Source organism: Notolepis coatsorum (assembly GCF_963971535.1).
Source record: "Notolepis coatsorum genome assembly, chromosome: 14".
NCBI lineage: Eukaryota > Metazoa > Chordata > Actinopteri > Aulopiformes > Paralepididae > Notolepis > Notolepis coatsorum.
Window position 1 is genome coordinate 50,959,644 of NC_140178.1, and position 13,478 is coordinate 50,973,121.

Consider the following 13,478-nt stretch of genomic DNA (forward strand, 5'->3'; position numbering starts at 1 on the left):
TGACCCATCAATTACATCATCCAACATTGTTTAAGAAACTAAGACATTCGCCGTGACAGAATCGTTTTTCATTGTCTTTATGACCCTATCACCATATCCTTTCGTAATGTTACTGTCCGGCTTGTCCGCCATCTTGCTTTCACTTCTTAAAAACTCGCATGGCGGAGTGATAGTAATGCAGTTGTGGGCGGGTCCTGGGACCAAGAGCGTTGGGTTATGACAAATACCCACGTGTAAATTGACTGTTTCAGCCAATCAGAATCGAGAAATTTGCATGCCGTTGTATAATGGATTTTATTATCACTCATAGCAAAGGCATGCAAAGCAACATCAGCTGATTTTAGACTTTTTGCCTTAGATCTACACAAGATAGATAGATAGATAGATAGATAGATAGATAGATAGATAGATAGATAGATAGATAGATAGATAGATAGATAGATAGATAGATAGATAGATAGATAGATAGATAGATAGATAGATAGATAGATAGATAGATAGATAGATAGATAGATAGATAGATAGATAGATAGATTAGCTACCTGCAGGGGTTGAACTCAACTTCTCGTTCCCTCTGTCTGCGATAGAGGGATGCTGGTTCTGGTGGCTCGGGGAGGGTGGACAGGATGCTGTCGTTACGGTAACGCAGCTGGAGATGGTGAACAAGATGGTAACCAAGACAACAGACTACTGTACCATGTGTGAGATCCGGTTGGTTTTTCAATGTGTACATAATGTAAATATCTGTAGATGACAGCATCTACTCTTAGATCTCATATGAGGAGGACAGTATCATTCGTGTGTGTTTCCACGGTAGAGAGCAGCAGACAGAGTGCTAGAGATGAGGGAGTAGCAGCCAGCCGCACCGAGGCCGCATCAACAAAGATAGTGGGGCGGCTAGGGAGGGGAGTTAATATCAACAGAGAAGCCGTTGCCATGGGGAAGAGATAGAAAGGGCATTAGAGATTTGGGTTGTAGGTGAGACGTACAGATGAAGCTTTTAGTTTTCATGGGCGCTTTGCCGCGACGCGCGCACAGTGATATCACGTCGTTGAAATGAATTAGGAACCCAGGCTGCTGTTCTATTTTATGCCGCCAGGAGGCGCAAAGTCATTAGACGGACGCTACAACGTCCTACACAGTATACTGTATAACGATCTGTATATGTTTTGTTGTCTAAAATAAATACCATATGTCTAAAGCAATGTTGCTGAATAAAATAATTAACCAGTTAAAACCTGTCGAATGGAGCAGTCAAAGGGATATATAATGGATATATTTTGTCTAGTACCGTGGTGTAATGGTTTATGCCCATTCCTTTCAAGCCGACGCCCGGGGTTTGAATCCCAGCGTGTCTAATATATATATTTTTTTTATTTATAAAATGAAATTGCCCGCAACGATGTGCATAATACAATAGTAATAATATATAATAAGAATCCAACCAATAGAGCGACATTGTGCAATAAACAAGTAAACAAAGTAGGGCATATCGGTATTTGTACACGAGTTATTCTGAGTCAACTTCTTGTCTGTTGTTGCTACGCAACTTCACTTGACTTGAAAAGACTTGATACCTCCCCCCATGCCCAACGATTAAAAATTAACGTTATTAAATGTATATATATATATTAATTCATTTTGCGCGAATCCACACTTCATTTCCCAGATCCACTTTGAAACAACCAATCACGTTGCGCGATAGCACGAGCGATCCACAGTCAGGAAGTAATGTTACAGCTGAGTTCACTCATTCAGAACGGCGAAATGTAAAATGCTACCCAGGATTGTTGCGTTTCGTTATAAAAACTATGCGGTGATAAACAAAAAACGAATCGCAGTATGCAAAACGTGCGGTTCGAGGATCACAGATGGAGATTCAACGTCCAACTTCGTTCGACACTTGAACTAAAAAGGTGCACAAAGATCGGTAAGTGAATGAACGAATGAATGAAAACTTTATTAACAGATTGCAGAATGGGTACAATACAGTACAGCTCAATATACACAATTGTTAAGGGGATGCAGACCAGAGAAAGACTTTCGTCTTGTTTACATCAGGGTCCCCCATAGTAACTTGGCTTGCTACAGTAGCTACAGTTAAATCAATGTTATATATGAGAGTATATAACGTTATCATATACTCTCTTTTTTAGACTCTTTTTGTATCACAAACAGTACTGTATTTGTAAATCTGGTATGTCATAAATGTATAGATGTAGCAGTACTGTATCTGTATGTCATGTATGTCATGTTATGATGAATTGAAAATGGGGGACCCTGATGTAAACAAGACGAAAGTCTTTCTCTGGTCTGCATCCCTTTAACAATTGTGTTTATTGAGCTGTACTGTATTGTACCCATTCTGCAATCTGTTCATTTTCTTTCAATCAATCAATCAATCAATCATTACATCCAAGATACACGGCTGCTGTAGTCTTGTCTTATAAAATACATAAACAATCAGCAATGTCTCGCTTGATGAATGGCCAGCAGTAGCCTAATTAATATTAATAAAAGTATTATCATTTTAATAATTGCGAAACGTGTTTAGTCCCTTGTTTGAGCCGAATCTGGGTTGAACATGATTTGTGGAACTCCCTCTGGTGTTGTGGTCGTGGTATTCACTGACCTTTGGGAAGTATTTCGACATGTACATGGGTATCTTAGTGGTGTAGTGTACAGTATCTTGTAGACCAGGCCCATTGCAAGTTGCTGTACTCTGTCGTCTACTCTAAGCCATCCTAGGTAGTCAAAGTGGGCAGGGGTGAGGTGGGTTCTAGGAGTAAGGTCAAGCAGTAGTCTGACCAGTTTGTTTTGTGATGTTTGTAATTTAGTTTTTAGCACTTTTGAGGTGCTTTGGTACCATGAGGTGCAAGCATAGTCGTAGTACCCTTGAATGAGTGCTCCTGCCAGAGTCTTCAGGGTATTCTTGTTTACCAGAGAGGAGATCCGGTACAAGAATCTTGTTCGTTGGTTGACTTTTTTTTATTACATTGGTTGCCATTTTGTCACAGGAAAGATTTGCCTCTAGGATGGAACCCAGGTAGGTAATTTCATCTTTCCTTGTGACAATATTGTCACCCACTGTAACAGAGAAGCCGTTGGCCTTGCTGAGTTTGTTATTTGATCCAAGAGAGAGAGAGAGAACTCGCATGGGGGACCCTGATGTAAACAAGACGAAAGTCTTTCTCTGGTCTGCATCCCCTTAACAATTGTGTGTATTGAGCCGTACTGTATTGTACCCATTCTGCAATCTGTTAATAACGTTTTAATTCATTCATTCAGGAGCAAAGGTCAATGACCAAACACACCCAGACTACATACCATCTGTATTCCCTTCAACATCACAGTCTACACCATCTACGTCAACAAACATCAGTCGCCATGAGCGGCGTGAAAAAAGGAGATGGATGCAGCCAAGGAGGATGGTGACCAACAGAGAACCAAGGTCGAGTCAAGCTCCTTGACCGCTTCATCTGTGGACAGCAACGACACCAAATGCAAGATGATGACAGGTGTTACCTGGCCAGTGCTTCAGCACTTGTTTTCTTTCTTGCACACAGAGAAGACAAGGAGCACCATAATCTCACCCATAGATCAGCTATTTATCACCCTTGTCAATTACATACAATTATACATACAATTGTTAAGGGGATGCAAACCAGAGAAAGACTTTCGTCTTGTTTACATCAGGATCCCCCTGTTTACATCAGTAATCATCGGTAACATTTAGAATTGATTTCAAGGTCCTCCTCCTTATATACAAAGTATAAACATTGCGATCATCTACTATTGAAGGTTCCGAGCCACAGTCTAAAGAAAATCAGTGATGCAGCCTTTGCTAACTATGCACCAAAGTTATGGAACACACTACCTATGGACATTAGGGAAGCTAGATCTCTTAATATTTTCAGAAATAAGCTAAAAACGTACCTCTTCACCATAGCCTTCTAATACACCCCGCTGTTGATTGTACTGTAGCACTATTTTACTCTGGCCATTCTATTGCATAATTTTACTATCTATTCTACTATTCTATTATTGCACTGTATTATTGGTGTGCAAACCAGTCAACTTACAAAAAAAGAGCCTGTTGGAGGATTTCAACAAGATAAATGCGACAACATTGCAAAATATTTCACTATAATATTTCAAAGTGAAGTAAAAAATATTATAATAATTATTTGATCATGTTAAATAAGTGTGACTGACTGACGACTGTGACTGTACTGTAGCAACACTGACACTCACAGCACACAGCAGGCGCAGCAGGCGTCGGTGTCGGGACACGCATGGTCCAGTGACGGACGGCAGTAGTATAGTACACCAACGGAAATATTAAAGTTACACGTTGACCTATAATTCCGCCAAAGGATAATAAAAAAACCCAACTAATGCTATGTTAAATGCTATGTAAACAGCATTATTTTCAAGGATTAGAGAGACATTTGTGATTGACCTGTGATACAGTCCACATTACAGTTCTACTTTTGTTTTGATGTGAAAAGTGATGCTGCATAAGAGGACTGCATTTAGCACTGACTGAGAAAGTACATATTACAGTTCTACTTTATAAAATGCTAATTGTAAATATGTTTGGCAATGTTAATTAATAGGAGAAGGTCCACATTACAGTTCTACTTTTGTTTTGATGTGAAAAGTGATGCTGCATAAGATGACTGCACTTAGCACTGACTGAGAAAGTACACATTACAGTTCTACTTTATAAAATGCTAATTGTAAATATGTTTGTCAATGTTAATAATATGAGAGTCCACATTACAGTTCTACTTTTGTTTTGATGTGAACTTAGCACTGACTGAGAAAGTACATATTACAGTTCTACTTTGTTGGACCAAAGCATTGCATGTAATTAGAATACAGGCAAATAAAAGTAATTTAGTTTAAAGTACAATCTTGGCTGTCTTTTTCTCTCAACGCTTCAATAGGTAGATGACTAAATGTAAATGTAAAATCAAATTTTAACAGATTGCAGAATGGGTACAGTACAGTCCAGCTCAATACATACAATTGTTAAGGGGGTGCAGACCTGAGAAATACTTTCGTCTTGTTTACATCAGGGTCCCCCAACAATTAGCATTTCAATGGTGTGTGTGGGGGTTGCCAATCCAATGTCACACCTACACAGGCTAGTCACTCTACCCCCCTGTTGGGATGGAGGGAGAGACGAGACAGACTATTTTCAAGTTTAATGTACATTAGATCTCTTGTTTTCAAGACTATTCTATTGGCTTGCCTTAGAGTAGCCTGTTCATACATAGACTGCAGGGATGGGTGACCTTTCACCCCTATGATCTTCCATGCGGTCTGCATCAGACGGACCAGTTTGGACTTTAATTGTACAGACAGGTTACCAAACCAAGCTGTAATACCATATCTGATGAGACTCTCTAATACAGATTGGTAGAAAAGTAACATACATTTTGATGGAAGAAGAAGTAAAAAATTAGAATTATGGTTATGAGATAGAGTCAGAAACAGGAGAAAAGCTAGTATGCAAATTACAGAAATCCCTATACGGTCTAAAGCAGTCAGGCAGAAACTGGAATGCTCTGTTACATGCATATCTCACTGAGAATGGTTTTGAACAAAATCCTGCTGATAACTGCCAATACACAAGGGAAAAACAAAATGAAAAAGTGATTCTAATTGTATTTGTTGATGATTTAATCATTGCTGGTAACAATGAGGAGGTTGTGAAAGGTGTCAAAATTATGCTTGCTGAGAGGTTTAAAATGAAGGATCTGGGAAAATTAAAACATTTTCTAGGGATTGATTGATTGATTGATTGAAAACTTTATTAACAGATTGCAGAATGGGTACAATACAGTACAGCTCAATACACACAATTGTTAAGGGGATGCAGACCAGAGAAAGACTTTCGTCTTGTTTACATCAGGGTCCCCCATTTTCAATTCATCAGGACATATATGACATACATGACATACAGATAGTCAGTACTGCTACATCTATACATTTATGACATACCAGATTTGCAAATACAGTACTGTTTGTGATACAGAAGGAGTCAAGAAAAGGGAGTATATACATTTGACGTAGAAACTGTACATTGGAGGAGGTTGGGTGGGGGGGGTTGGGTACTGGGTAATTTACATTGGAGGTGGTTGGGGGGGGGGGGCACACTGTATAAACAAGCAAAACTGTACATTGAGGGGGGGGGAGGAGACACTGTACAAACAAACAAAATTGTACATTGGACTATTGACAAAACCATACTAGGTAAATGACTGTACATTGGAGGGGGTTGGGTTAGGATATTTACAGGGGCCAGTGTTGAATTGCAGTCTCCCGTAGGTGTCCCTTGAGAGAGGTTTTGAAAGTGGGTAGTGATCCACATTCCTTTACAGCTTTGGGTAGGGCGTTCCACATTGATGTGGCATAATTGCGAAACGTGTTTAGTCCCTTATTTGAGCCGAATCTGGGTTTAACATGATTTGTGGAGCTCCCTCTGGTGTTGTGATCGTGGTATTCACTGACCTTTGGGAAGTATTTTGACATGTACATGGGTACCTTGGTCGTGTAGTGTATCTTGTAGACCAGGCCCATTGCAAGTTGCTGTACTCTGTCGTCTACTCTAAGCCATCCTAGGTTGTCAAAGTGGGCAGGGGTGAGGTGGGTTCTAGGAGTAAGGTCAAGCAGTAGTCTGACCAGTTTGTTTTGAGATGTTTGTAATTTTGTTTTTAGCGCCTTTGAGGTGCTTTGGTACCATGAGGTGCAAGCATAGTCGGATAGATTTTAACCAGTCAGAGGGTCAAGTCACAATGTCACAACAGAGGTATGTGAACAAAATCCTCTCCAGATTTGGAATGCAAGAGTGTAGGTCCAGAGAGACCCCATGTGAATCAAAACTTGAATACACAGAAAATGCAGAAAAATTTGGAGACCCGAGGATGTATAGAGGCAGTGGGAAGTTTGATCTATTTGGCTACATGCACTAGACCAGATTTAAGTTTTGTAGTCAGTAAACTTTCCCAGCATCTTTCTGAACCAAGTGAAGAGCATTGGAACACTGTAAAACATGTGTTCAGGTATCTTAAGGGTACAACAGACCGTGGCTTATGTTTTAAAAAGAATGATACAGGTGAACTAGGCCTAATAGTCCACAGTGATGCTGACTGGGCATCAGACGTTGTAGACAGACGTAGTACCACAGGGTACTGTGCCAGTCTAAGTGAGAGAAGCTCTCTCATTTCATGGAAGAGTAGAAGACAACCAACAGTTGCACTTTCTACCTGCGAGGCAGGATACATGGCCTTAGCATCAGCCATACAGGAGTGTATGTATTTGCAACAGCTACTCAAGGGTATTGATGGATGTCAGTATGCACAAACCAAGGTTTATGATGATAACCAAGGAGCTATTGCACTAGCCAGGAATCCTGTAAACAGGCAAAGATGTAAACATATTGATATAAAATATCACTTCATAAGAGAAACTGTGAATAGTGGGAGGATATGTTTGGAATATTGTCCTACTGACAACATGATTGCTGATGTGATGACAAAACCAGCCACTAAGCTACAACTGAAGAAGTTTGCTCAGTATTTGTTTGGCACTTAGTTAGAGTGAAAGAAAAGCATGGATGTGCCAATATGTTTTTTTTTGTTGTTGTTGTTTATTTTGTATTGCAGGCCAAATAGGGAGAATATATATATATATATTTTTGTTTTGTACCACAATAAGCTAAGTTCGAGTGGGGGTGTTAAATATATTATTATTATGTGCGCCCTTGCTCATTTGTGTTCTACAGAGGGTGTAACTGAGGGGTACAATTCCCTGACTGTATTGATAAGTATGGTATCATTAAACCACTACCGCTTGATGTACTTTAACTTCTGGCCATCCAGTACACGATATCTAAGTATGATGAACACTTTCCCACATATGAAATCAGGTCCACACAAATATAACAGTCGAAGGTTTAATATAGCAAAAGGTATATACAACATTCACTTAATTACATTTATGATTTGAATGCACTTGTAAGGCAAATGAGTATTCGTAGGCAAATCAACACTGAATGTCCAATCTCTGGTTACGCAGGAAGCAAGTATACAACCTGGTTCTTTAGGGAAACTATAGCGATGGTACTTAAGGATTATAGCGGGATACTAAAGGGGTCCTGCTGGTTGTAAGTCAGTAAGGGGGGGGGGGGGTTTGGAGAGCCGTCAGCTGCATCCCATCTGGCCAACGATTCCTGGGGAGAATTCAGGTACAGAAAACAGTGCCCGCAGGATCTTGATCCACAGATGAATACACTTGGGCCCTCTTGTAGACGGTAGCTGTAGGTCCACAACGAAGGAGAAGCGAGGCGGCCTCGGTCTGGGTTGAGCGCCGTCTCACCTGGGCAACTCTCGGGGGTAATTCCAACACTCACTGGCGTTGGCTGTTATCCGCTCCACAAATCAAAGCACCCAAAGCAAATAGATATTCCATGCCGTATAGGCTCAGCAGTCGTCCGGGTAGGTAATCCAATGTGCAGGTCCACTCGTCCTCGCCCAGAACTCCTCGGATGAAAGCACCACGCGTGGTCTGCCCAGCCTGGTTAAGACTCTAGATAACGCGAGGAACGATGGGGGTGCTGCTCACTTTAGAACTTTAACCGAACGATGCACCATACATAATAGACTATTATTACTTAATAGAAATACGTCCCACTCGACGGTACAGTGCCAAACTATGACAATTCAGCTATGAATTTACACGAGGTCTCAATGCCTATTCTGGGGCCAAAATAGGCCATACTGCACCACACGTGGGTCGTGGGTGAGGCTTCACGTCTGTTACTAGGTTGGAGGGTAAAGGACTAATGGACTAAAAGAAAGTTCTACTTTACTTGCGCCCTATTTATATGCACAGTGAACAAATAGTACCATTCGTATTTCGGTAGCCGTATTCCTACGCGGAACCGGGGCTAGTTGGGACATGTTCGTCGGCACTATTGAACTTGACTCAAGGGGCCTGTCTGCTGGCGCCAGGTTCTTGTCCAATGAGAGAATGAACTATTATGGGCTGTAGTAGACTAAAGGGATATTCAGTGTATATGTACAAAGAATATACAAGGGATATCAAACGATATACAAATACTATTAAATATATATCCATAAATAAATATATATATTCGGTTTAATCTGATCCTTCACAACAGAGGGCGATGTAGTAAATCCAGTATGTGACGTCACTGACGTTTCCTTTCCATTCCTGTTCCGGTCTATTATTTGTGAATGATTGTTGTTGATATATATAGCGGCACATTTCGCCGTTCTGAATGAGTGAACTCAGCTGTAACATTACTTACTGACTGTGGATCGCTCGTGCTATCGCGCAACGTGATTGGTTGTTTCAAAGTGGATCTGGGAAATGAAGTGTGGATTCGCGCACAATGAATTAATATATATATATATACATTTAATATTGTTAATTTTTAATCGTTGGGCATGGGGGGAGGTATCAAGTCTTTTCAAGTCAAGTGAAGTTGCGTAGCAACAACAGACAAGAAGTTGACTCAGAATAACTCGTGTACAAATACCGATATGCCCTACTTTGTTTACTTGTTTATTGCACAATGTCGCTCTATTGGTTGGATTCTTATTATATATTATTACTATTGTATTATGCACATCGTTGCGGGCAATTTCATTTTATAAATAATAAAAAAAATATATATATTAGACACGCTGGGATTCAAACCCCGGGCGTCGGCTTGAAAGGAATGGGCATAAACCACTAGACCACGGTACTAGACAAAATATATCCATTATATATCCCCTACACAAAATATACACATTGACTGCTAATTCGACAGGTCTTAACGGTTTAATTATTTTATTCAGCAACATTGCGTACACAAACTTATTGTTACCAAGAAGCATTACACTAACGCTTTCTTTTGATGAAATGAATGGACAAGAGAGCCGTACGTCGGCCATCTAATGAAGTTAGATTTGACACGTTTTAATATATACACTTTGACTGCTGAATTGACACGTTTAACTTATTCATTCTTTAATTCAGCAACATTCATTCATGCAGTCTGTAGACATACTGTAGGACGTTGTAGCATCCTATGAATGAAGTCACCAGCTGTAATGGAACTGAATGGAACTCGAGCTTAGTCCAGCGCGGAGCTCCTCCAATGAATGAACAAAAAGCCGGCGCGTCGGGCAGTTGTCACCAGCTGTATGAGAGCGCCCCCGCTGGTCATTGTTAACATTAACCATGCCAAACGGCGTCAAAACGGCCGGCAAACAGCTGCTCCATGACAAATTCTGGCTGGATCTGTAGATGCCTTGCGCGGTTGCTATGGGCTGTCAGCCGTTGCTAAGGACTATAGTTTATAGCTGGGAGTTCTTCCGGTTTGACTCAGACTACGAAACGAAGCGTGGACACAGTGTAGACAGAGACCTCAGGAGCTAGAGGGTGGGGGAAGGGAGGTTGACGTGTGGCCCCCACCCTCCGGTTGCCACGAGCTAGCTTCGGCTAACAGGGAAGACTTTTTGGATAACACTAGGCCGCGACAACCACCCGGGCTGATAGAGAGAGAGATCATTAGAATAATGAATTAAGACTTTTTCAAGGACCTTTCAGAACTGTTTTCCATATTGTACAGAGTATGTTTATGAGAATAAACGTCGACATCCAGGAGAGGTATCCTGTTTCCAATGTCTCGTTAATTCTTTTTGAGACGAATGTATCAACGGGGAAGATATCGTGTATCAGCTAGTACAATGAGAAAGAGATCTAAACACAACGCAGAAACTTCACGGATGAGAGAGAGAGCCACAGGTGACGAGGTGATTACTGGCTGATAAAGACGAGAATCCAACACATGTTACAGTTGGAAGACACAACTACTTTGCAAATGCTCTGTCTGTAGTGTTCCCATACACGTCACATTTCACACGGCGGTAGCTAAGATCTGAAAACGTATTGTCATTGGTAGGAACTCACCATGAGAGCCCTATTGGACAGTTCCACCTGTGTGACCAGGAGGGGGGAGGTGAAGGTGGAGAGAGGCGGGGCTGAGGAGGGTTGGTAGACGGAGGAATGGGGTGCGATTGGGGAGGGGGGGCAGGCATTGGTGATATTGGCGCTTGTCATCTGGACCATCTGGACCTCTGGAGAGTCTTGTCCGTTCACTGACAAAGCTGAGGACAGGAAACAGAAGACAAGAAGTTATACACTAAAATAGCCCTCATGTCATACAGGATACACAGAAAACTTAAATTCAAACCTTTATTTAAACCTCAGAAACAAATTGAGCATAGCCCTCATTTTCAATAGCGCAATAGTGCAATAGGCAGAATCATAATAAGATAAATTAAAACACAAATCAAAAGAAATAAATCATCAAAAACAATTACAAAGACCGGAGATCATATTTAAAAGATTTCCAAAAGTGTCTGGAGCACAACATCTAAAGGCAGTATTTTCAAGTTCAGAACAAAGCCTAGGAACTTGTAGAATGAGCCAGTCACTGTATGTATAGTGTGTTACCTGTAGACATATAAAATAATGTAATATATAATTAAACAGTATTCTATGTATAGAGTGTGTTACCTGTAGATATATAAAATAAAATAATATAATATATAATTAAACAGTATTCTATGTATAGAGTGTGTTACCTATAGATATATAAAATTATATAATATATAATTAAACAATAGCCTATGTATATTGTGTTACCTGTAGATGGAAGTGTGTCTGAGTTGACCTGCACATCTAGCACTTTAGGGGCAGAGACTGGAGATTTCGCCCTGATCTAAATGACAAGACACAAAGTAACTTATTTTGTATAAATATACCATACAGTATTGTATCAAGTGTGTTCTGACCCCAGCTAATGCTAAGCCTCTCCCCCTTATCTTAAGAAAGAAAGAAAGAAAGAAAGAAAGAAAGAAAGAAAGAAAGAAAGAAAGAAAGAAAGAAAGAAAGAAAGAAAGAAAGAAAGAAAGAAAGAAAGAAAGAAAGAAAGAAAGAAAGAAAGAAAGAAAGAAAGAAAGAAGATGAGAAGGGGGTAGGGGAGGCTGAAGTGGGGATGGTTGCATGATCTTGCCTGGGACACTAAATACCAAGACCACCCCTGGTAGGCTACTGTACATTGGCTTTGGCTGATACTTAAGTTAGAAGATCTGCTATTTAACAACATGTACAGAACTAAGGACCTCCCATCTGTGTGGGAGTTTGTGCATTTGCATGTGTGTGTATACGTGCGTTTGTGTATGTTTGTGCATGCAGGTGTGTGTGTGTGTATAGTGCCTGTAATGTGTGTATAATGTGTATAGTGAAAATAAGCGGACCCCTGCTTTTAAATTTGGTCTGCGTCTGAGGCGATGCTCCCCTGGAGGGAAGAACTTGTTCTCTGGCGACTCATCACTGGACGAATCTGATTGGCCCTGGGTCGGTTTAAACTCCTCCCCCTGGAAGATGATGGTGGGAGGCAGGTCTCTCTGCAGACTCTGAGAAAACAGTTCAAACAGACAGATGATGAGAGAAAAAGAGATAACCAGATAGAGAGGAGATTACTGCCACTGCAACATCCAAACCAGGACCAGCAGGTTCCAGAATAGTTTCTTCCCGTAGGCTGTGCACCTACTGAACACCAACTCATAACATGTACCTTGTACAGCGACACACCCCAACTCTACCATATTGATTACTGTACACGCCATGCTTCGATTTCTGCTACAGTATACTACACTGTGGAGGCATACTGTATTATACTACTGTATTCTTTACAGCTTCATTACTATCCTTTGTATATATTATCAGTCCTGTATATATATTAATATGGTGTAACTTTTGTTTTGTGTATTACTGTTTTCTTATTATTTTATGCTGTGGGAGTGAGAGGAGAGTATGCACTCCTTTGTACCCGTTACATATGGCGAAAAATACAAATCTCATCTTTAGATTGACACTCTTGCATTATTTTTTTATTTTTTTGATCTACTTTTTCTCCCCATTTTCAATTTTTCTCCTATCCCAATTTCGTATTATCCAAGTCTACCCTCCCCTGTCTCGAACGTTGTTAGACCATGCCTCCCACTGGTCGGCTGCAATGTGGACGAAGCCTTGCATCACGTGTCCCCTCCGGTACACGAGGAGGCAGCCGTTGCATCTTTTCAACTGCACAGCGCGATCTCTCAGTGGCGAGGAGTAACGCGTGGGAGGCTCACGCTGCCCCCGATACTTCCTGATTCTGCTGTACAGGCGCACCAACCGACCTGTAGGAGTCGCTGTCCACAATGTCCGATCCCCACCCACCGGCTTTCCCACCCCCTAATACTGCCAATTGTATTAGTATGAACGACCAGCCAAGCCGGAAGCAACGCCGAGAGCTGGGCTCGAACCCAGCATATCCTGCGTTAGTGGCGAGCGCCTTGCCCACTGCGCCACTTAGCTGCCCCCACTCTTGCATTTTTAGATAC

The 13,478-nt window shown here is 41.1% G+C and overlaps 1 protein-coding gene across 1 annotated transcript in view; it reads right to left on the reverse strand.

Moving 5' to 3' along the window:
• Positions 1-13,478, reverse strand: part of card11 (caspase recruitment domain family, member 11) — a 217,199-nt gene that overhangs the window by 35,299 nt on the left and 168,422 nt on the right. The window contains exons 10-13 of the mRNA XM_084329390.1: positions 12,348-12,506; positions 11,734-11,809; positions 10,996-11,192; positions 543-649 (exon numbers count right to left, since the gene is read on the reverse strand). Coding sequence (XP_084185516.1) covers positions 543-649; positions 10,996-11,192; positions 11,734-11,809; positions 12,348-12,506 — 539 coding nt within the window. The remainder of the gene's footprint in view (positions 1-542; positions 650-10,995; positions 11,193-11,733; positions 11,810-12,347; positions 12,507-13,478) is intronic.